The sequence below is a fragment of the Centropristis striata genome, chromosome 1 (assembly GCF_030273125.1).
Source record: "Centropristis striata isolate RG_2023a ecotype Rhode Island chromosome 1, C.striata_1.0, whole genome shotgun sequence".
NCBI lineage: Eukaryota > Metazoa > Chordata > Actinopteri > Perciformes > Serranidae > Centropristis > Centropristis striata.
The window spans coordinates 18,255,956-18,281,581 of record NC_081517.1 but is presented as its reverse complement, the minus strand read 5'-3'; the positions used below and the strand labels follow the sequence as shown (position 1 = coordinate 18,281,581).

The 25,626-nt window shown below is 38.1% G+C and overlaps 2 protein-coding genes and 1 long non-coding RNA gene across 3 annotated transcripts; all 3 read left to right on the top strand.

Annotated features, from left to right (window-relative positions):
* The first annotated feature begins 218 nt into the window (after positions 1-218).
* On the top strand, positions 219-5,136 carry eri2 (ERI1 exoribonuclease family member 2). The gene is made up of 9 exons (XM_059325780.1): positions 219-407; positions 726-790; positions 894-974; positions 1,069-1,196; positions 1,296-1,458; positions 1,729-1,829; positions 2,254-2,335; positions 2,427-2,515; positions 2,921-5,136. The coding sequence occupies exons 1-9, from the start codon at positions 385-387 to the stop codon at positions 4,367-4,369; spliced, it is 2,181 nt and encodes a 726-aa protein (XP_059181763.1). The 5' UTR covers positions 219-384; the 3' UTR covers positions 4,370-5,136.
* A 447-nt stretch (positions 5,137-5,583) lies between these two features.
* Positions 5,584-9,240, top strand: thumpd1 (THUMP domain containing 1). Its single transcript, XM_059324891.1, has 5 exons — positions 5,584-6,038; positions 7,324-7,501; positions 7,596-7,681; positions 7,774-7,936; positions 8,420-9,240. The coding sequence occupies exons 1-5, from the start codon at positions 5,832-5,834 to the stop codon at positions 8,737-8,739; spliced, it is 954 nt and encodes a 317-aa protein (XP_059180874.1). The 5' UTR covers positions 5,584-5,831; the 3' UTR covers positions 8,740-9,240.
* A 9,218-nt stretch (positions 9,241-18,458) lies between these two features.
* On the top strand, positions 18,459-25,153 carry LOC131971932 (uncharacterized). Its single transcript, XR_009394418.1, has 3 exons — positions 18,459-18,496; positions 23,688-23,819; positions 25,094-25,153. It is a non-coding gene; the product is annotated as an uncharacterized LOC131971932 (long non-coding RNA).
* The last annotated feature ends 473 nt before the right edge of the window (positions 25,154-25,626 follow it).

Sequence of the window (25,626 nt, the reverse complement as noted above, 5' to 3'; positions counted from 1 at the left end):
ACTCTTCAGTCAGTAATGTTCGCCGAAATTGCAAAATTTTGGCAAATTTGAAGAAATCACCCAAGATCAAACTGATAAGATATTATCATGTATATTTTGTACTGTTTGGGTGGCATTAGTTTATGCTTTTGTTTTGGGGAAAATGGTAAAACCGGAAATGCACTTCGTTCAGTTTCGATAAACTCCGTCACATTTTACTGATCGACTATTTCTTTCTGCGGTCTATTACTTTGACTAGCAGCCCCAGTTAATCAACCTCAGGCAGATGGATGAAAACATTTTTTTAAAATAGCGCGAAATTTTCAGGATTTACGACCCAAGATCACTTTATATTGTCATCTTTTTGTAAAGTTTGTTGGCCGAAAGCAAGTCCTAGCTAACGTTATGTCTACAAAGAAACTGGCCAAGTAAGTAGCTGGGTAACCGTGAGTATTTAGCGTTAACTAACGTTAAACAGCTAACTTTAGCCAGCGAAATAAACAAACAGTGAATACAAAGAATCACGTATTGTTTCGTATATTAACGTCAGCATGGTTCTGTGTGTTACTTTGATTGCTTGAATATTGTTTTTAAATTGAAATTATTTGTGTGTAAACTTGGTAATTAGTTAGTAATAGAAGTAACGTTAGTGTAGCGTTACTTTCGGTAAAATCGGGTTAATATTACAGTAAGTGTTAGGTTTAACACTTCTAACAGACACTTTTGAATCCCTTTCTTTTATCCAGAGAGCTTGGATTAATAAGGCAGAGGAGTCAGTCCTCTAATGGGTCAAAGAAATCACTGTTATCAAGTAAGTACTTATTTTCATTGTGCATACATAAAGTTCATGTTAACATTTTGACTTGAATTCCCTTGTCAGTATATTTTCACAAATATTGTCTGATATCTTTCAGATCAAACATTTTCCTACCTGATTGTGATTGATTTTGAGTCAACATGCTGGAGAGAGAAAAACAACTATGGCCAGGAAATTAGTAAGTAGCCCTTTAACTACTCCATGTGGACCGTTCTTCTTTGTCATCCTTATTGCTGATACCATCTGTCCTTCTTTTCTCCCTTTTATTGCAGTTGAGTTTCCTGCTGTTCTGCTGAATACATCTACAGGGAAAGTTGAGTCTGAGTTTCATACCTATGTTCAACCCCAAGAGCATCCCATTCTGTCAGAGTTCTGCACCGAGTTGACAGGGATTACACAGGTGACTGTGTGAAGGCGTAAATACACTGTCACAAACAATGTAGTTTCTGTCGCTGTGTGCTTTATATAGTTTTACATCATATGTTTCTCTGTCTCACAGATGCAAGTTGAGGCAGGGATCCCCCTTCAGATCTGTCTTTCGCGGTTCAGCCGCTGGCTCCAAAGCCTGCAGCTCGAGAAAGGTGTGGTCTTTCCCAACAGACAACAGAAATCTTCTACAGCTTCAACTTCTCCAAAGCTGTGTACTTTCCTCACATGGTCAGGTAAAAGTCAAGTGCATTGGACTCAGTTTGGGAGGGTATTTTCCTGAACTGCAGTCAGGAGAACACTGATTATTGACAAGAATGCTATTTTTATCTTTAAACATTACAAATCTTATACAACAACACTGTATCATTGCTCTTTGTGCAATGAAAAGGCTGTCTTAACACAGTAGCATGGTTAAATTTCATCTTGTTGGAAATATTAAGTGGAGAAATGTACTGAAAACACATTGTTAACTTTAATGTGCCTCCATCTGCGTTGCACATCAGACTGGGATCTCGGAGTTTGTTTGCAGTACGAATGTAAACGAAAGCAGCTCCATAAACCTGAGGTGCTCAATAGCTGGATAGACCTGAGAAGCACCTACAGGGTGAGTGGAAACTCATCGCTTTGTCCTTACACCTCTGTTCTCTCTCATGCTTTCCCACTCATTATTATGGCTGTACCAAACAATTATTTTCACGATAGTTTAGTCTGTTCACTGAACTGCATTTTATAGCTATGGTAAATTACCATCTTAAGTTACCAGAGCCTAAAGTAAATGTTTTAGTTTGCTAATTTTGTCTGACCAACAGTCCAAAGGTATTTAATTTTTAATGACATGTAACCAGGAAAGCAGCAAGTCTTCTCTTGTAAGAAGCTGTAAATAGAACAAAATGTACTTTTATTCACCAAATATTCACCAAAAGAACGTTCCATTATATTTAATACTCACTAAGACTTGACCTGATTGTTTCAGCACTACTCGTGTTTTGATTAACCCTGTTGTTGTTGTTTTTTGTTTGTTTTTTCAGCATTTTTACGACAGAAAGCCCAAAGGCCTTAATGGGGCTCTACAGGATCTGGGAATACAGTTTTCAGGGAGAGAACATTCTGGTAAAAGCAAAGCTAAAGTTCTTTCGTAAAAAAAAAAAACAGTAAATAGACTTAATCTAATCCTGTGTTACTGTTTTTTCTTTCTCCTCAGGTTTAGATGACTCCAGAAATACAGCTCAGTTGGCAGCGAGGATGATGAGGGATGGGTGTGTGATGAAGATCACTAAGAGCCTAGAGAGGGTGAGTGGCCGCCGTCCAACGATGCATCCAGACTCCTAAATCCCTCCGGACCACCTTTGTCTCCCCAAGCATGGATAAAGCTTTTATGGTTCAGAAGGAACCATCATCTAGATTTTTTTTTATTTGTTGTGAAGCGTTCTTGTATAAATATACAAATATATAACTGGACTGTTGCAAACCATGCACACTGGTAATCATGACCTTTACTTGGTTAGCTTTTCGAGATTGGTGCTTGGTGCTGTATTAAATATAAAATAAATATTTCTGGACAATAAAGAGAGAAGGAAAAGCAAGATACTTAAACTGCAAGTTAATGGGAATGTACATCATAGCAATAACTTGAATAAATCTGAAATAAGCTATATTTTATGAGTTATTTTATTTATATCTCTCATCTTCTTATAGGTGCCCTCAGTGGTTAAACCCATGTTTGGATACACAACTGCAGACAGCAAAAAAGAAAACTCCAACACCAATAAAGAAGAAAACACATCTACCTCAAACAAACCCTCATCATCCAAGATTCCTCGCAAATCATGTCAGATAAAATCTAGTTCAGGCAACATTTCAAGGGATTTGGACACAAAGGAGAACTCTGATCAAATGTGTCAGAGCCTGATCGCACCAAAAACACTGCTGAATGGTATAACTAAGCCACTATGGGGATGCAGCAGGAGGTCAGTTACAGCAGAGGCTGTTGCTAATATTTCTTCTTCAGTTCTGATAAATTGTCCTTCACCTCACAACAAAAGCAGCCTTGTTCTGTGTTCTACCAATGTGGGCTGCCTTTCAAATCTGCCTCAGCCAAAGCAGCCCTCCGAAACAGAAGCAACAGCTGCACATGTGGAAGAAGAGGAACTTTTAGTGGAAACAGAGGACAGGTGTGGTTCATATGATGATGTGGTGTTGGAGGGGGATGATGCTGTCATCAGTGAAACGGAGGGAGAATTTCATGTTGATTATGTGTCAGATTTTGGCAGAGGATGCCATATGTGGGAAGAGTCTGATGATGCACATGGTTCAGCAGGCGGTCAGGTCACATTAGGGACCGCAATTAGAGAAACAGTGAGTGTTGCAAGCAGCTTTAAGATAACCAGTAAGTCATCAAGGATGTCTTTACCCACAAAGAAGATTAATGTGTCTAAAATCAGACAGTATTCAACTTTCTCAGAGCCCGATTCTTATTTTGCTGTGCCTGAAAGTGTGGCTCAGGACAAGTCAAATCAGCAGAAAAGGGGACTTGGAACTTCTCTACAAGTACAAGAAAAGTCCAGTGGCTCTCATGAAATCTCTAAAACAATCACACCGTCTCTATTCAGGCACAAACCCTTCATTCCAAAAAACACCTCCACCCCTTTTACCTCATTTGTCATGCCCAAAGCAGTCGTCACTCAACACACAAAGCCAAAACAGACTGCAAAACCTTCCTTCTCTATCTACACTGACCCAGCAAAACCCTCCTGTCCCTCCTCATTTAGCTCTAAGAATGTCCTCTCCTCTCTGTCAACCAACACACTCTCCTCAAATCCAAATCGTTCTTCCATCTCTGCAACGATGAAAGGAGCACAGAGGATCACGTCCCCACTGTGTGGGTGTGGGCGTCGTGCAAAGCGCCAGGTCGTATCCAACGGTGGTCCGAATCATGGACGAGGCTTTTTCTGCTGCCCAGTCCGCCGGTCAGGCAGCGGAGGCAGGATCCAGAAGGGCTGCGAGTTCTTTAAGTGGGAGTCAGCTCTGATAAAGAGCAGTTCAGTGGTTGCTCCTGCTGTCGGGTCTTCTGTCTCACTCCGTCAGTTTAACTCGACTCTGAGCAGTCGTCCACCCCAGAGGTCAGTTCTGAGAAAGAGCTATTAACTGGCTGGAGAAATGGCTGACAGTGGACCTCAGTCAACAGCTCAATAGATACAAGGGAGCTCTCTTTTTTATACTACACAGCAGTGCAAATCAAAGCTGTGATTTTTACTGAATGTTCCATTTAATTTATTGAATGTAGTTTGGACAATTAATTCTTGAAGTCAAAATGCACTCAAAAATATTTTCTGTAATTGCCATAATTATTAAGTGAATATTTCAGAAAATATTGTTTGTAGTCATTTTTAGGACATAAAACTGTAATAATGAACATGAATGAATAATGATCATTAACTAATTAAATTTCAATGTTAGTGATGCTGCTTTTTATTTAGAAAATAAAATCCACTCAATAATGTAGACTAAAAATAATGTTTTTATGTCTTGTACCATAATTATATTATATTTTGGAAATGTGCTTTGGAGATCAAATGAAACATTGAATAAAATTAAAAAATTGATGATAAAAAGTTCTGTTATGCTGGTTTTGCACATTACCATACCACTACCTTTTTCACTACCCTCATTTTAGTCTCTGTAGCTATACAGTATGTATATAAGTGACTATTTTTTTCTTGTATTTCAATTTATTCTATTCTAATTTAAATATGCGTACCCTATATATGTTTCATTGTTGTGTAGTATGAAGGGGCTACAACTTAACAACTGTAAAATGACAAATTAAATTAGTAAAATGGCATATAAATACTGTATTATTAGTAAAGGTCCTGTTTTCAAAATCTAAGTTAAGTAAAAGTATTAGCATCCAATAATTCTTAAAGTGCCAAAATAAAAAGTACTATTACTGGATTATATTTATTTGTGTTGATCACTTTAATGTTACAGCTGGCAAAGGTGGAGCTAATTTTAACTACTTTATATGCTGCTATGTAGCTGAACCTTTACTAATTTACCATCATTTATGTGTTGTTTTATATATTTTTAGCAGTAGTGTTACTCTGTAAATAGTACCCGGAGTTGTCAAATAAATGTTACGTAAAAAGTACAATAAAAAAGCAGATACCTCTCAAATGTAGTGAAGTATAAGTATGAAGTAGCATCTAAATGGGTATACTCAAATAACTAAAATGTCCTTCTTAAGTACAGTACGACAGTTAAGGTAGTATAATTTTAAAATATTTTGAATAATGGTTCGCGAAAACTCTAGGACTCTTGTCCCTCCTGGCGCGCCGTAGAGTGCAACCAAAAAACGTGCTATGTTGTCACTGAATGAAACAGCTTCAGTTCATTTGAACGCATTTAGGCGGACAGGCTGTTTCATTTTGTAAACTTCACATGGCTTCTACGTTGTAGTCGCAGCAACTTTTAAAAATATCCGCCTCAACTGTTAAGCTAACGGCTCATAAAAGCCGAGCGGGAGTCACCAAAACAACAGGGTAGCCTGCTGCTACTGAGCTTAAAACACAACAAGGTTTATATTTGTACCGAAAGCTCATCGGCTAATATGTCTGCCGTGTCAAACGACGCGAAGAAACGGAGCAAGAAGCGATACGCGGCCGGCCACCACAACAAGCGGTGGAAGGGCTCCCGGGAGCTGGAGGTGGGCATGCAGGGGATCCTCATCACATGCAACATGAACGAGAGGAAGTGCACCGCGGAGGCCTTCAATCTGCTCAATGAGTACGCAGACAAGCTCTGTGGGCCCGAGAAGGTCAGTCCTGAACACTTGGAGATTTCCTCTAAATGCATACCATTTCTTTGCCTTTTGCTTTCATTACAGATAAGGCCTTTGCTTTTTCATGGGAGTTTTGTTGCCAAGTTGCTGTGCAAGTTGAAGCAAGTGAATGTCACCAGTGGCGGTTCTATACCAGTTTTACTGTGGGGGCCAAGGACGGGCCAGTGTTTAATCAGAGGGGCACATTAACAAATGGCAAAGATTATATTTATGCATTCAAAACCTTTATTTTAGCTTATTTAAAAATGTCATTTAAATATATTTGGAAAGATACAAATACATTGATTGAAACAATGACACTTACCAAATATAGCAATTATTTTTGTACGACAATGACATTTGTCATTTTTGTGCACAATCACTTTCTTTTATTTTGAAAGCTTTTATTGCACAATAAACTATTATACAATGTACACATTCTGGGTTCATTTTGTGTACAATAAGATATTGTTTGAACAGGAAATAGGTAAGAATTGTTCCGTTGTTCATCGTTATAAATTGATTATTTTATTATTAATTTGACACAGGGGCAACAGCAGGGGCCAAGGGCTTCTTCACAGGGGCAGTGGCCCCTGTAGGCCTCTGTGTAGAACCGCCACTGAATGTCACCCTACAGTAGCAGAAAAGTGCAGGCTAGATGCCCTTTTTTTTGCCTTATTTAATTATATTTTAGGCATATATAGGTAGACAGGGTAAAAGCTTTTCTTTGTGCACATTCCTGTGCCAATAAACTAGAATTATATGGCCAAGTTTGTCTCTTTTGATAAAAACCTAATTGTGTTGTACAGCCAGTAACATTATGATGTAACGTTTGTGCTAATTAGGGTTGCAAAATTCTGAAGGATTCATGTTTTGTTGTAAAATAATTAAAAGTTGATTAAGTTCTACTTATAAATCATTCTGTTTAAGTATCATGTTTTTTGATTGTATTATTTTGCATGGATGTCTGCTTATGATAAAATTAAATGTTTGTATTTATGTTTATTACCCCAAATTTCCAGTTAATTATGATTATTATGGAAAGTTTCAGAAATTCCCCAGCTTTCCACCTTGGTGTCATATTAACAAGTTCTACCTTAAAATTTGAGGAATATTTTTGTTTTATTTCATTGTATATTGAATATCTTTGCCTCTTGGTCAAAATAAGTAATTAGTGAGGGGGATTTTCAGTCTCTAATAGACATTTGATTAGTCAGTATAAGTATGTATCAAATGTGCAGAAGTAACATGGTGCTATTAACATGCTCTCTCTTGATTATAGTTTCAAGATAATAATGGGAGCAGCAGTGAAGATGAGGAGGCTGAGGAGGAAGATGTCGATGTAGCGCTGAAGAAAGAAGTGGCACAGCTGAAAGCATCTGGAGCTAAACAGGAGAGGCGCTTCCAGGCTTTGGAGAGTGGAGCGAACAACGTCATCTTCATCAAAACTAAAAATCTCGGTATGTTCTTTTTACAGCACAATACATTTGTCATTTATTTTGAGCAGTTCTAGTTTTATCGTGGTCACAATTTGTGTTGGTTTTCCTCTCCTAGAAGCTGACAAGTTGGTTCATCACATCCTGTCTGATCTCCACACCACCAAGAAGAAAAAGTCACGGGTGATTCTTCGGATGCTACCAGTGAGAAGTTAAAGCTGTCAAACTCTGTTTTTAATATGTTACATGTAACAGAGGTAGTATAATAAGTTTATCCTTGTTTTCTTCTCATCCAGGTAACTGGAACATGCAAGGCCTTCCAGGATGACATGGTGAAGTACCTGACGACTTTTCTTGAGCCTTGGTTCAAAACTCCAAACTGTGCTACCTACCAAATCGCCTTTAAGGCCCGCAACAGCAGCCACAACAAGAGAGATGAAATCATCAAATCAATTGCAGGTAGTGTAGAATTTTAACTTTATTTGTTGGTCTTATACAGGGGCGTCAGACTGATCCATGAAAGGGTCAGTGTGACTGAACCGTCTTCACTCAGTCGTTTTGTTGTGTGCTCTTGCTTGGTTTGAACAAGAAACAAGAAAACTGACTAGGGTTGTCACGATACTAACATTTTCAACTCGATACCAATACTCAAGAAAATATTCGATACACGATACCATTTTCGATACCACAAGGACAAAAACAAAGACCCCAAAATTTAACAGAAATATTTTTATTAACAAGAAAAATGCAACATGTAAAAATTAACAGAACCACGGGTTAAATATTTATAAAAAAAAAACATGCAAAAAGAAACTGCAACTATAATAACAAGCTTCAGATACTCGATACTTTTGAAAATGAGTATTGTATCCGGATACAAAGTTTTAGTATCGATACTTTTGCCTAAAACTGACTCATCTCTTTGGTTTTTGACCCTTGCAGGTCTCGTGGGGAAGCTGAACCCGAAGAATAAGGTCGATTTGACCAACCCAGAACTGACAATCATTGTGGAGGTCATCAAGGCTGTGTGTTGCCTCAGTGTGGTAAAAGACTATACACTGTATAGAAAGTACAATGTCCAGGAAGTAGTCAAAGAGGACACACCAAAGCCGGATGTGACCACGGCAAAAACGGATACAAATACAGCTGAGCAGAAGGAGAAACACGATGCAGAGGAGAAGAAAAAGGACGAAGAAGACACGGACAACAATGTGCCACAGGACAAGCAGGAGGCCGACAAGGATGAAGGTGACGGGGAGTAAGAGGTCGCATTTAGAGAAGCTGAATATCAGGTTTTAATTTCTACAGAAAAAAAACATCATCTTAAGTTGCATTATTGTAGTGTTTTTGTTTTAAATTAAAGGTTCCAAGCAAATAATTCTTTTTCGCAACTGAATCCACGCTTCGACAAAGGTTTCTATCAGAATCCTAAAATAATTTAATGTTTTTTTATATTCCTAAAGATATCTATGATAAGTTGGTACCAACTTCATTGAGATGTCCATTTTTAAATGACAGTGATTTTGAATTATCTGTACATGTCAACCATCAGTAGCATAGCAGCCATCAGCTTGTGTTGGGTTTTTTTAATGCTGAATTTGATTTTTAATTTCAATGTCTTTTTTTTTCAGTGGCATTTTTACTCAAAGAAAAAAAGGGTTTTGTTCAGGTTACCTAGTGTGTCACATTTAGTAACTCTGTTTTTGTAACTGTTATTTCCTAAATCAGTCCCTGAATTAAAGTTGCCTGTTTGTTTGAATGTTTTTGGACACATATCCTCATTTTATGGTACATCTGGTATTTTAAGATACCATCATTATGGTATCATTTGGCATCCTAGGTGCAGCATTGTGCACATCATGTAATCAAATGTCCTGTTCGACATTGGATAATTCACCACTGCAATCACTGAAATAGCAGTTCTTCTCTGCACCACAAGATGGAGCTAATGCCTCATTTTGTGGAGGAATGGTCATCTGTGTGACACCTGGTGCTCCTGGACGAATAATTCATAAACAATCTACTTATTTTCTTTGCTACTTCACCTTCTGGTATTAATGACAGCTTTAAATAATCTTATAAATGCTTGCAGATGTTAATTATGAACAATATAGACTTATAGAATTTATAGAGTATATCAGTGGAAAAGAATATAATGCCTCATGACAAATGTGAATTTTACATGCATTTGACAGCCAAAGTGATAACTGAAACCATAACCACTACAGTCTGCAATGCCATAATTTGTGAAATTTTGTTAGTGTTATTGTTCTGTAATTTTGTGAACATGAGAAAAATCGTCAAACAGTCAAAAGCGAAGTACATACGGAAGAGCCTAAAACCTGCATTCTGTCTAACTGCCAGCAGGGGGCGACTGGCTGCTAAAAATAATTCCTTTTTTCACTCTAGAAAATCTTGAGCGAAACCAAAAAATTTTAAAACTTTTGAAAATGCTCATATGCTTTAATGCTCGCTTGAGGTGGTTTTTGTCTTTTTTTTAATAACACTTGATGCGTTTAATGGGTTGGAAGCGCTTTTCCCAAATAAGTTCTGACATAACAAACATTTAACTCACTTGACTGATCAGCTGTTTCCACTTTGCCGGAAAATCTAAGAGAAAAAGGCATTTCCACTGTCAGCGTCTTTTCTCCCTTTTCTGTCGGGGTGGTTAAAGTTGTCCAAATAGCAACCTCTTTTTGTTGTTTTTTCTCTTTCACGCAATCTCTTCTTCTACTGTTTACTGACAGATTAACCTACAGCAATACACTGCCATCTTCTGACCAAAGTACGTTTATGCAGCTTAGTTTCCTTGCCCTAAACCAGTTGATGGAAACCTCCCTAATTCACATTTTCTTTAATGCAACACTTTAAAATTTTGCTTCAAATTCACTTTGACTCTAAGGGAAACACAGCATATAAGAAACCAAGCCTTTTTCTCACTTGGCTTATTATCTCAGTCAACATTCTCATCATGAGTTTATGGTTTCAATCACTAGGTTCAAGTCTAAGTAAGTAAGTAAATTGCGGTGCCATTTAGAGTAAATTGACAGTAAAGCATGGCATGCTTGAGGACGTGGCTATCTTGTGATTGACAATGCCACGGAACCTGTCAGTCATGATAGAGTCATACATACATGTCTGTGCCAGATTTAATGGCAATCTAATATTGGATGTGACATTTCATCCCAAAACACAAATGTTTGCCTCATGGTGGTGTTTGAGGAAAAATCACAGGGTCGCAAAAGTCAGTAGGGATGAGTAAGTATGAAATCTCATAGCAATCCCTCCTGCAGTAGCTGAGACATTTCAGTCTGGATCAGACTGGTGGGCCAACCAACCAACTATGCTCTCCCCAGTGCAAAGTCAGTAGTGTGGCTAAAATGATCAAATATGAGAGCTGCTTTCAGTTTTCATTTCTGCAGAATTATCCTGGGTCTCTGCTCTGGGTCCACTGAGTCTTTCTGCAAAGGTCATGGACAGTTGAATGGTTTGTCTGTCAAAGATATTATCAGGAGAACTGGGCTGTGTAGATTTAAGGGTAAACACATCAAAACTGAACATCTAAATCCAAGAGAAACTTTAAAATGGTCTCTAATGCAAAAATGGCAGTGTAACCAGCGTCAACATCCAGTGAAGACATTAATCGCAGTAAGGACTTTCCCAATTATCTATCTCTGTCACGTACACATACTGTAACACACACATGCATTAACAGAATTGTGAATTTCTCTCTGCTCATTACACTCGGGCTGCACTGTCGCTGTGACCCGTCAGTCGTTATCTCCACAACATTCAACTCATAAATTGCATTCTCACCGGCTCTCAGGTGCCCCAATCAGTGTGACCTGCTGACAAGCTTATAGCTCCAACACAAGGGGGAAGGATTGGATGTTTTCAGCAGCCTGCCAGTGTGTTATTAGTACAATACCAATTAGACTGTGTGACTAGCCTACATAATGGCTATCATACAGTGATGCCTCATAATGATATCACAGTGGCCGCAACTTAATGATGTCTCTACTGTCAGGTGAAATCCTTACAGAGAATGTAATAAAAGCATAATTTCCTACAAATGCCAAGGCAATTTTCTTATTACAAATTAAGGGTGTTGTAATGTATTCATTTCCTAAAAAGCATGCTGAAGACTCTGACAGTTTTAGCTGTTTAACAACAATCAAAATCAAGTGAATATTTACAGTGCTAACAGCTTGGTGTTGTCTACATCAGAAAATAGCCTCTGATGTTTTAATTGCCCCCAAGGCCATTTCTAATTAAACCTCAGTTGGCACCGAAGCCAACCGCTTTCCAGCCAAATAGGCACACAAGCACGTACACACTGTTCTGCCACCCAGGATTGTACGCTCATTCAGGTTTAAATGTCACAGGCCTGTGAAACAATTGCATCCACGGGCGCATGTGCACACAGTCCCAGGGGTCGGGATTAGCATCCATTGGTGTGGCTCCATATCTGACCTTTATGAGTGGCTAAGTAGTACTCTCCTGGGTCTCATTTGTCTCACTTTACCCTGAACAATGGTCTCAGCCCCTCACAACTGTAGCCCGCTCTCTCACAGCGCAGAATGAACAAGTCCAATTGTTGAGCTTCAGGGATTTTCAAGGACATTCGGTTACTCTCATACAACTGCACTTACTGAGTATTTATACTTGTTTATTTTAAGTATGTGCATTTATGTATTGTACAGTTGCTTTTGTATAGTTTGTTTTCAATATTTTTATATACATTTCAATATGCTGTATAGTGTGCTTGGTGTTTTAATTTTAGCTGCTGCTGTTGCACAGTAATTTCCCAGTTTGGGATCAATACTGTCTGTCTGTCTGTCTGTCTGTCTATTTATCTATCTATTTATTTATCCATCTGTTTGTCTGCCTGTTTATCTATCTATCTATCTATCTATCTATCTATCTATCTATCTATCTATCTATCTATCTGTCTGTCTGTCTGTCTGTCTGTCTGTCTGTCTGTCTGTCTGTCTGTCTGTCTGTCTATTTATTTATCCATCTGTTTATCTGCCTGTTTATCTATCTATCTATCTATCTATCTATCTATCTATCTATCTATCTGTCTGTCTGTCTGTCTGTCTGTCTGTCTGCCTGTCTGTCTGTCTGTCTGTCTATTTATTTATCCATCTGTTTATCTGCCTGTTTATCTATCTATCTATCTATCTATCTATCTATCTATCTATCTATCTATCTATCTATCTATCTATCTATCTATCTGTCTGTCTGTCTGTCTGTCTGTCTGTCTGTCTGTCTGTCGGCTAAAATGACCATCAAAGTGCCTAGAAATTAGGTTTTGGCATTGCATTGTTACCATCCATATTTATAACAAAATAAGGTTATAATCCTTAGTTATTATTTATTTAGAGTTTATTACTGAAAGATTCTTATTGAATTTGATAAAAATGTGGACATCTTTATCTTTATCTTCATCTCCTAAAGTTTTGACAAACAGACCACCATTACAGTTTTTCTCAGTCATTTCTCAAAACAATTAGTACAAACTGCAAAACCTAGTTGATAACCTGCAAAAGCGTGTCACTCGCTCAAATTGGATAGCTCGTTCCTCAAAAGCAAGTATTAATGTCAATGAAAGTGTCAGTGTCATCAAGAGGAAACGTCCTGACACCATGTTTATGAACAAAATAGTCAAATGTCTCTGTCATGTTTTCATTATGACAGTTTACTCTGTAAATGTTTCCCAATGCAAAAAGTCAGATCTTGGTGACATTACCTGAGAATGCTCAAGACAGCACTATATGCTATTTGCACAGCCATTTGAAAACTACAGTAAAGTTACACATTTCTTTATTTAGTGAGGTAACTGAGTACAACACACTGAATATGTATGTTTCACATTTTTACTGCATTTGCTCTTTGCCATTCTAATTTTATCACAGCATTGTGCAAAAGAAAAAAAACCCTTATTTACAACAAACATAAACTCCCTTTGGGTAGAGCTGTGCACAACTGTAAACAATATTGCAGTACATAACGGAGCTGAACATACAACGTACATAGTACTGTAAATCATTCATGCACATCCAAATGTTCCTCTCTGTCTGCCACATAGTTTCATCTCTATCTCAGCCAATATCATCTCTGGCAATGCAGTGAGGAAAGTATCTCCTTGAGTAGTGGTCAACCCTCTGCAGGACTCATCCCCTTCCTCCCTGCACCCTCACCCCTCTTCCACGAGGTTGACCTTCCATTTCTGTGTCACAGTGTTGTAGAAATGGTCCACACTATGTCCTGCTTGGTTCATATATGCTTGTAAAGTGTTATGGGTTTATGGGATTCAGCTCTGAGTGATTGTAGAGAAGTGGCTTATCATTGGTTGCAACTAATGCTTCATACAGCCCTTCTCATCAGTGAAAGCTGAGGTTCACCTGAGATAAATGATTCAATTTAGAAAAAAAATAGTTAAAAAAGTATCAAATTTGCTTGACAGATTTTGACAACTAGTTCAACATTTTTGTATGTAATGACTCAGGCAATGAAATGAGGACTATTCGTTTTATGGAATGATTTTTTTTAGCATTCACAAGTATAGTGACATGACATAAGCAAATGATAATGTCATAAAACAGCAGAGAGTTGTATGAAAGCACTTGATGCATGTCCAAAAGCATTTGTAATTTGTTGGAAGGAATGAGAAACTGCTACTTTGTTGAGCACAAATGACTAAATGCTGTGCAAATGTTAATAGTGATGTGAGAAATGTACCAAAGCGACTGTGAAAAACTGTAACTGACAGACACTTATTGTGGTGTTTTTTCGATAACAAATTATTGCCTCGAAAAATGACCACTGAGTTGAACCCAAATGCCTGACGCGACAACAAAAAGCGATTATGAGCTTTGTCAAACCGGTGTTTACTGCAGAGCTATTGTATACGGAGTCTTTTCTGCTATTTTGTCCATTCCTAGGTGTCAGTTTGTAGCTTTCCAGATGCTTCCTCTTTTGTCACACACATGCATAGTCAATAGACACCAGTGATTTATTTATTTATTTATATCTATTGTTGCAATGGGAATATGGTTTGGAGGACATCTATTTCTCTGAGAGATTCAGTGTGTGTGTATGTGTGTGGCAGCCAGCTATGTGAATGGGGTTCAATAATGAGAAATGCTTATCAACCCTCTACAGCCTGTCAGCTCGCTGCTATTAGCTGTTACCCCAACAATCCTACAGGTAGGCCAAGGGTGCTCGTGTTGATTCCAAACACTCCTATTTGTCCCTGCAGAAAGGCAGCAATCAGCAGACGGATTTAGTTGATTAGGATTATGGGAAGTAATTTGTGGAGGAAATAAGTGGGCATTTTTAAGGGGTCTATTAATGTTGTGAAATTAGTTTTCTTAATACCTGGGATGAAGTTGCTGTTTGAATGTAAATCACTGTTTATGTAATTGGAACGTGGACAGGAGGAGGAAGGCTTGTTTTTTCTGGAAAGCTGAGAAACAGTTTTTGGAGAAAAAAATGGAGAGAGCATGAGTGAACAACAAACTCAGGAGCAGTTTATTCCCTTCCACACACACATTCTCATCAGCGGGATAATCCTCATTGAGGGTGCTTTCCTTATCACCGGGTGGGTTTTGCTGCAGAGAGACGCATTTTAGCATAATGCTAACAAGAACCTTGACAATTAGTTAGACAGGAGAGGGGACGAGGGGGCAGAGAGGCAGCAGGGCAGCGTGCAGAGTAAAGACATGAATAAAAAAAGCTGAGGGGAAATAGAAGAACAGGAGGCAGTGGAGAGGAGATGGAACTGGGACATCAGCTGTGTGACTCTAAAAAGCCTTAATTACTTTCTTTCTTTTTACCTTCCAATGATCAGTGCTAAGAGTGACTGAATCAAAGCCCTATTTCACTAATGAGACTCTGATGAATTTGCCCTTGGACGTAAAAAAAAAAATACAAAGAAAGAACTCACCATATGAATGGCACCCAAGACTCTCAGGATGTAATTGAAGCCAATAGCTTATTCAAAAATCTCTACAGGCAACATTCCCCCAATGACCAGTTTATTTGTACAATCTAATGCAGCCCGATACAAGAGCCCTGTCATAAATTCTACTTTTGAACATGTATTAATTTAATTTGGTCTATATGAGGTCATAGTGGTAGTAAGTTTTGTCCTGACATTTATATACATGAACGATAATAGAATATAAGTCCAGCAACACATTTTACACATTTACAACATTGTCAACAAAACATAACATTTTAGACTTCTTAACAGGAGAATTTATAGTAAGGCTGTTGCATTGGAGTGCATTATATTATACAAGTGTACCTAATAAAGTGACCACTGAGGAAATTCATACAATTGCATCACTAGCTTCACGGTTCATGGTTTTCTCAGGCTTTTCACAAGTTGTGACGTGTTTGCTAAAATCTTCAGAAATGGTTAAGTACATGGAAGTTAATTTTGTGGTTGATATATTGTAATTTGAGTTTTTCATTGTAATTTATAATATGTCTGAGGAAAAAGTTGATATCCCCATTTCCTCTCTCAGCGTACCTTTCCAGCATTATATTATACTTCCTAGCATGCTTGACATTGATTTTACTATATTTAAAACAGAGAAAAAATTCTGTGGAAACATGATTTAAATTAGCAGTTACTAGAAAATAAAGCTACAAACCAAACTACAGAGAGAAATAGCTAACCAGCTAAGCTAAAACAAGAAAGCTGAGATGATATCAAGTGAAAACTAGCTCCAGAGGAAGCCTCTGCTAGCCATAGCCCAATGTAAATTAACTTTTTCCAAAGCCCTCTTTGTAATTGGTGAACTGACATCTTGGAAATTCCTTTTTTAGGTCGTCCTGAGTGTTTCATTGTAGTTTTATAAGTAGGGCATATCTCGCTGACCGTTAGTCAGACTGACCTAAGATTTTGTATGCGGCTAGCGGTGAAGGTGTGCATCCTCGATTTGGAAGATTTTTGAATTCATTTTTCAAAATATCATTATTTACGTAGGACGTGTTGCAGCATTGCACTGTTTCCGATTGGACGCCTTTTAGTGGAGCTCCGCCCCATTGTGTGATAGGCCTACACCTGGTCAGTAACACTATTAACTCTGGATTTCCACCCTGACTCATCTCATCTGTAAGTCTATTTAGCCTACCTATCTTTCGGAGTTTTAAAGTGCATTACCAGTTTCGATTTTCCAATGATATTCGAATAGTTTCCAGTGTTCAATTTGTATGTGCTGGATGGTGTGCGAATACATACTTCCTATGAGCACTGCACTAGTTCCCAAAAAGCCTCATCCTTTTCTTCTGTCAGTGTGCCTGTGCATTTTTGGCATTATGTTACCCACTTGCTAGCTTGCTTGACATTGGTTTCTCAATAAAATTTTAAAAAAGAGAAAGCGAGCGAGATTTGCACTAGAATTTTAAAAACTTTGTGACAACATTATTTACAATTAGCAGTAAAAAATGACAGCTAAACAGTCTAACAACAATCTAGAGAGAGAATCAGCTAACTAGCTCAGCTAAAACAAGACAGCTAAGATGTTATCAAGTGAAAACTAGCTTCAGAGGAAGTCTCTGCTAGTCTCTTAGCATAATATAAATAAACTTTTTTCCCAAAGCACATCTTAGAAATTAAATTTTTTATTCCTCGTTATAACCCCCAAATGGATAAACTCAGTCATGATGAAGAAAGAAGACCAACTAGTTTGGCTAAAGATAGCTAGCCTACCATTGCAGGTAGCAATAGCTGCCACCTTTAGTTTTTACTCCAGTAGAAATCATGTATGTGATGTGGTTGAGTTGGATTAAAACATTATGCCCTAAAATGCACAAATAATTTATTACAACCGTTCTATCTGTTGCTGACCAGCCTGATTAAAACATTTTTTTTCTCTCAAAGTCACTATTTCTGTTGTGATCCTTCTCTGCCTTGTAGATACAGAAATATTGTTATTTAAATTAAATGTCCACCAAAGATATGCCTGTAGTGTTAAAAAGTTCATTGTTTTATTCTGTTTGCTCGTACATGTTTGGTCAAATGCAACTCATTCGGCTGCTAATTCTGTGTGTTTTTGGGGGGGAGATCTCTTTGGACTGGATACCAGCTGCCGCAGAGGACTGAGAGTGTGACAGTGAAACATGTATATGTGATTTTCAGGCAGATGACAGACAAACAGAAGGGGTCCTCGAGAGGACATACAACATTAACAGGATTGGAAATGGTACCGACCAGCTGTAAGAGGTAAGAGAGAAAGAGCAGGGGATGAGAGTCAAAGTTGGAGGAAGGAGGGGCGGCGACTCTAGGAGGACTGTTGCTAGATCAGTTTGAGAAGGAATTAACTGTCATTTAGCCACAAAGTTGAGTAAAGGACACATTCGTGTTTTTTTGCAAGCGCTTGAAGAGATGGACAAGGAGGGTGGAAAAAATGGTGGAGAAAAGGGAACAAGCTTTGAGATGAATGAAGCCGTTAAACACATCATCAAACGCTACAGGCACAGCAGGGGGCCTTGGGATACAACCGTCTGAGAGATGGGTGGTGTGGGTGTGTGCATGTGTGTGTATACTTTTGTATTGGCCAAATAAACCATCCATCTGCAGGGAGAGGAGAACAGTGGATGCGGGGAGCGGGGGGGTTACAGGACTCTTTATGCTCCATATTTACACCCCTTTCAAACGCACAGACCGACAGATACACAGTCCTGCCCAGAGGTTTCTTTGATGCTTGTCGATACCGCTGCGTGATGATGTCATACGGCAGAAAGCAAGGGAGGGAGGCATGATCAAAGGAGAGAGGGAGGGATGAAGACGCAGGAGAGGATATCCAAGACAACAACGGGACAAAGATGGCGACTGCTTCTGCTCTGGGACGTCCACTGGCGTCCAGACCTCCGACTCACCAGGAGGAACCCTGGCCGTGCACTAAGTCTATTCACTTCCCTTATTCTAACAGGATGACCACCAGCATGACACACTGGAGCCACCAAGCCAACCTCAGCCATCACTACCGCCGGGCTAGCACGGTAAGATTTCCGTCTACCTTAGCCTTTCCTCCGCTGCCTTTACCATCAAACCCTCAACGCCCCGATGTCTGGTTACCATCACTCCATCCCAAGTATTTATCATGAGTTACCATTCTTTCTAATAACACATTTTCTACCCATTTTCTTTCTTTTTCTCAGTCCCTTTCATCATGGTCTTTTGGCTGTTAATATAGGCCTCTCTTTGCCATCAAAGGCAGCACATCAATTGCCTTGACTCCCAAGTGTATGTGTGAGGGTGAAAGAGAGAAAGGGAGAGAGGAGAAAAAAAGAAGAACACCATGTATCAAAGATCAAGGCACGCTTTCATGCCTGATTTTGGCCCTGGTTGGGTTTTGCTTTCCATCATCTTTCCATCCTCCTTTTTTCTCCCCGTTCTAGGGCTGCGGACGCTCTCGGAACCCATCGACGTTTCCTCACAGACCCTCAGTGGTCAGAATTCCACGTTCGGTGAAAAATGAAATTGGATGCTTTTGTGGGGAAATGGAAGCATTTTATTCAGTTTTTTCTTTGAGAATATTCTGTAGCTTGCAGGGTTCTGGGCCAGAGCTCTGCCCCAATGATGACAATACGTGAAACAATATTTGAATAAGCAGCAGGAGGGCAGGCAGCTAATCCACTGTGGCTAATCCAGTATTGGTGCAGGCCATATTGGTAGCTGGAGTATTCAACCCCATCACAATACACATCAGCAGGACGCCATGGCAGATATACTGACACTCTTACTACAGGCATGGCTGGGAAAGGCCAGCAGATGGATGGATAGGTGGATGGATGGATGGATGGATGGATGGATGATATAGACATACATGAGATGAATGCATGGATGGAAACTCTTGATATTCATACTGAGGTCTTTATTTCACATATTGTTTAGGCCTCTTGGGTAAAAGAGTTGAAATATTAAGACAAAATAGAGGTGATGGGTCTATTTCTGAAACAGTGTCTACTTTTCAACACAAAAAGACCTTCCCACTCACTCTGTCTCGAACATAATAAAGGATTTCACTGTACGAAATTCTGTTTTTCCTTTGTTTCAGAGTTTTCGTTGCAGCCAAGTGAAATACTTATCTCCAATTAATTTTTCTTGAAGAGCAGAGGTCTGTTTCCCTTTCAAGAGGTATATAATGAAGATTTCACTCTCTGTGAGCATCTAAATGGGTCTTTGTGCTGGGAGGCCCCCAAGAGATAAGCCTGTTTCTGACAGGCCTCCGTACAGACGCCCAAATCTGCTGTGGCAGCTGGAACAAAGGGACCCCTGAGCTGGACCAACACGCTGACAAAAAGCTCTGTCTCAGTGGTCTAAAGGGGCTGCCTCAATTTAAGAATTAATAATCCACCACTTTATTCTTCACTGGAAATGGTTGTTTTCATCACACACTTGACAATATTTAGAGAATAATTCATGGGGCTCTTTGTCTTTTTATAGACTGTGCAAACAGTTAAAACTAGCCAGTAAGGGCCATCAGTCAATGGATGCAGATCATTTATGTAGCGGTGACATTATAATTAATCAGTACAGGCTGCATTGTTCTGCTTAATTTTCATTGAATGCATCACAGACGTATAAGTCAAAAACAGCCAGTCTCCTAGAAAGTGTCATAGAGCAGGAAAAACACTACATTTTATCGAGTAATCTTGTATCATATAATAACAAAAATAAAACTTGAATCCTTGAATAATGGGTGATTATGGATAAATATAGCATATATCCTTTTATATGGTGATATCAGTATATTTGCTGTGGTCTTACACATTCTCTTGAAATTTAGTTGAGAAACTGAATAATCAGGAGAATTTATTACGTACACTGATGGAAAAATAATAATTAAAAGTTCAATATTGGTATAAATCCGTAATATTAATTGTTTTGCAACATTGTCCACAACAGGCACATTAAAAAAAGACATTTTGATATGAAATAGAAGGGAAAGCACAGGTGGAAATTAGACACGGTCGCCCATAAAGTTAATGTTTTCACACACAATCCTCTGTTAATTGTGCTTTGATTTTCATTGTGATGTGTTTGGAAGAGATTGATTAATACAGTTTTGATAAGATATACACTTCATCTGTCAATAATAAATGACGTTGCAATTATTTCATGGAAAGAGGTAAAAAAAACCCACACATATTTTATTCAATTTTTTTTGGGCAACCTTGTAAAATGAATGGTGGCTGAGTTCCATTTAGCTGCTTCAGTTACAGTGTGTTGTGGCTGCTGCCTCACTGTCACACTGTCACAGTTTAATGGGACATTTGAATAGAACGGAGCCGTCGTTAATGTTATTAGTAACAACTGTGCTTTTTTACTATGACAGGTCAAAATGTCTGCTGAGAAAGTATGTTGTCTCAAGATGAAATTATATTACATTTTCCAACTCTAAAAAAAACAAAACATATGACAGGCTTTCAAATTCTCAGTTCTGCTGTATACGAGAAAATGCCTGACAGAATTAATTTAAATCATACTGAACACATATTAAAAATGTATTGAATGTGACTGCTGTTCATGTAGTCAGGTAGTCATACTTTGAGCATTGACTCGTTAAAATAAAAGTTGTAGGTTGAGCTGTAACTTTGCTTATTTGCTTACTATATTAATTATCAATTTATCGCTAAAATAATATTCAATATGAAAAATTAGCAGAAAATGCTGTTAACAGCCTCTCAAATATGGAGAATTTCTGCTTTTCTCTGTTTTAAATCATATTAAAGTGTCTATCTTTGAGTTTTGGACTGAAAAAATGACATTTAAAGACATCACCTTGGACTTAGAGGAACATTTTTTAGGCTACAAATGATTTATCATGAATATAATGTTATAAGTTAATAAAATATGTTCTCCTCATGTTAGCGTAGGTTCTCTCCGGGTCCTCCAGCTTCCCACAGTCCAAAAACATGCATCTTAGGTTTAATTGGTGACTCTAAATTGCCCGTAGGAGTGAATGAGAGTGTTGTCTGTCTCTATGTGTCAGTCCTGTGATAGTCTGACCTGTCCTCAGCCCTACGCGACCCTGAGTTCGGATAAGATATAGATATGAATAGTCATCCCATATAAAACTAATAGTCCTCATTTCATTGCTTGAGTCATTACATACAAAAATGTTGAACTAGTTGTCAAAATCTGTCAAGCTAATTTTATAAAATGTTTTCCTTAATCTTTTTTTTCCTGAATATGTCTCCTAAATTGAATAATTTCTCTCAGGTGAACCTTAGCTTTCACTGATGAGAAGGGCTGTGTGAAGCATTAGTTGAACCAATGATAAGCCACTTCTCTACAATCACTCAGAGCTGAATCTATAAACCCATAAACACTTTACAACATATATGAACCAAGCAGGACATAGTGTGGACCATTTCTACAATACTGTGACACTGGACTGTTACAGCTCGACCCAAAAGGACGTCATGTTTATTGTAAATAAGGGTGTTTTTTTTCCGTTTGCACAATGCTGTAAACAAATTAGAATTGCAAAGAGCATATGCAGTAAACATATGAAACATACAGTAATGTGTAACTTTACTGTAGCATCACCAAGATCTGACTTTTTTGCATTGTAAAACATTTACAGAGTAAACTGTCATAATGAAAACATGACAGAGACATTTGAATAGCTTGTTCATAAACATGGTGTCAGGACTTTTCATCTTGATGACACTTTCATTGACATGAAGACTTGCTTTTGAGGAACGAGCTATCCATTTTGATCAAGTGACACGCTTTTGCAGGTTATCAACTAGGTTTTGCAGTTTGTACTGATTGTTTTGAGAAATGCATTAACTGTTGTGAAAATGTAAAGAGAGATGTGAGAAATGCACCAAAGCAAATGAGAAAAACTGTAAATGATAATTTGTTGCAGCACTAATAGCAAGGCTAACATTTGCCAAAACAGAGAAGAAGTAGTCTAAAAAATAACCTTCCATAAAGCCATAATGTGTCATTTTTCTATACGGATTAAATGACACACATAACCTTTTAATTATTTGTAATTTGTAAAGTGTACTGATGATATGATGGTAATAATGATATTGTGACTAGACAGTATATAATAATAGTAAAGTATATATATAGTATATGATATATAAAATAATAATAATAATATGATATGTTATGATTTATTAGTTAGTTAGTTAGTTAGTTAGATAGATAGATAGAGAGAGAGAGAGAGAGAGAGAGAGAGAGAGAGAGAGAGAGAGAGAGAGAGAGAGTGTGTGTGTGTGTGTATGTATGTATGTGGCCAGGTGTATCAGTGCCCCCCTGTGTGATGACCTTTCTTCAGCTAAGAGCTCACACCTCTACAGTATCCTCTCACACACACATACACCATCGAGATTCATTATAGATTCATAAGTACCAACATGCCCCCAACCCCTCCTCACCAAGACATCATAAAGGTCAAGTTCATCTTCCTCAGTATTCTCTCTTTGTCTCCCCTCCCTCTCTCCTCATTGTCTCTGGGGGCACTGCAGCAACCATAACAAACACCAGCCTGTTGCAGCAGGAACCTGTGTGTGTGTGTGTGTGTGTGTGTGTGTGTGTGTGTGTTGACTGTTGACGATATAAGCCAAAGTAATATGAATACATTTCCATAATGAAGGGTGTTTAGCTTGGCATGTAAGGCCTGCCAATCAAACGCACTGGGAAAAAACATTTCATCACCATTTTTTTTTTAAACTGACACTGCAAACAACCCTGCCTGCTCACTGAAAAGCTTCTCTCTTACTGAACAATTTCAAACTGGTTCATAGTGAGACATTTAAATTGTTTTTGAAGTATATCTCCCTGCAAAATCATCGATATGGGATAATATTTTAGGATGAGTACTGGTGCTTTCATACGATATTTACAATAATGTGATATTATGTTAATATAATGTGGATATGAGCAAACCAATAGATTGCAACAGTTAGATTTGTCAAAATTTGAGCTTAATTTGGTCTTTAATATCATGACAACACATATTTTAAGCTGTATCATGTAATTAAAATACCAAAATCACAGAAAATGTATTTTTATTAGATTTATTAGAGAACCATCATCTCTGAGGCGTATTTCTAATGTGACAAAAATGTTATAAAAAATCTGATATACATGTGCGCTACACTACAGGCGTGAAAACATGAGTAGTCCTCACTTTCAGTTCTTAATGCTGTTATTTCTGCTCCTCAGCTTCAGATTATGGAAGAACTGTCCATCCAGGAGTGGACAGAGATGAGGACAGGTGTCTGGACCTCACCTGAGCCCCCTGACCCTGCCTTTTCCACAAGGGACAGCCAGCCTGAGCAGCCTACAGGAGGCATGGTAAACCAGTTACAGGTCTTCCTAATCCATATATAAAAGAGAAAATGAACGTAACCACATTTGTGTGTTATTATTCTCTTTTCTTTATTTGCACACACACAAAAAAAGGCAATAAATCCAGATAATGCTGAATAAGAGATGTGACAGAAGAGGTCAGGAAACCACAGGCTTATACAACGGAGCTCTACTTAACTGAGGGACAAAAACAGAAAAGACAGCAAAAAATAACAACAACAACAAATCTTAGCATACATAAGTGGGAAAAAAAGAAAGAGAAGAAAAAAGTGAGTCATGTAATTGATATGTGTCTGAATAAAATATAAGACATTCTCTAGTCTCATATCACAATGTTGATATAATAGTAACTTTAAGTGTCAAATGTATTTATTTATTTAGGTTGGTTTTGTGATTTTGTTGTTGTTGTTCTTTTTTTTTTTTACTGTGTTTGTCCATTGGTGATTTATGTTGTGTTTTGTTTAAATTAATAAAAATTAAAAAAAAGAAGAAAAAAAAACCTTTAAGTGTCAAATAAATGCACTAGAGTAAACAACAACAAAAAAAAACAAGTAGGTAATTGGAGGATATCATTTATGTGTTAAGCTGAAGTATAAACTATACTTTGATGCTTTGGTAATGTTTTATAAAATGTAAATACTTTAATTACACAAGTATGTCAAAATTATGCTTAACTACAGTACTTGAGTAAATTTGCTTTATTTGAAATTTACATTTCACCACTGATAAAACTCAAACTGATCGTATCTGACCAAATCCCAAGTGCGCTTTTGCATGCATGCACACACACTCTTACGCACACACTTACACAAACTCACATGTTTTTTATTATTATTATTTATTTACTTTTGTTGTATTTTTTATTGAGGTGAGATTGTTTTCTATAAACCTTTAGGGTTTTTTCCCCACCTGCACAATTTGCTTCTTTTATTTTGTTGTGTCTCTAGTTTTATTGTGCAAACAATACATAACATAACAAAATAAAAGACTGCGCTTTTGCAAAATGTCTCATGTAATATGTAAAGCATCACATGAGACAGCAAGAGTTTCACAGTTAAAACTCATGTAGCATGGCAAGGGAAGAATTCAGTTCACTAAAATATTCCCTTGTATTTTTTGGATAACTGTCTAATCTCTATCAATCTCTTTTTTTCTCTCTCCTTCTCCCTCTCTCTTTTTTCTCTCCTTCTCTCTCTCTCTCTCTCTCTCTCTCTCTCTCTCACACTCACACACACACACACACACACACACCGTGGCAGCCCGGTGCTGCTGACAGACTGACAGCCCGGCGGAGGCGAGTGACAAGTAGGATGCTTAGGTGGCAGCGGCGGCGTGTACTCTCTGTCCTGTCAGTCACTCTTCCAGCGGAGGTGGGCTCCGTTAACTGAACACCTGTCTGGAGGTAAGAAAACCCGTGTTGAGCAGCCTTGTTCTTTTCCTCTCTGTTTCTCTCTGACATGTGGGTTGTCTCAGATTTGTCTCGCATTCAGAGCAAAGTGTTGCATGTTGCTGTACCTGGTCATGTTGTCTGTGGTGCTGCCCCTGTGTCTGTATCTGTCATTTAATTTTTCACTTAAAATACATTCTGCCTTTTCGGTTTATTTCAATAGTAATGTGTGGTATGAATCATCTTATCATAATTCCTGTAACATGAACTCATTAGAGTCTTATTACAAGGCTGCCGTTTGTATTGCAATTAATTTAATGTGAATTGTGTAATGACCGGTTGTTGCCGCTAGGGGCGCGGTTGGGCGTGATTTCGCTACCTTGACATAGAACTGCAATAGATAGA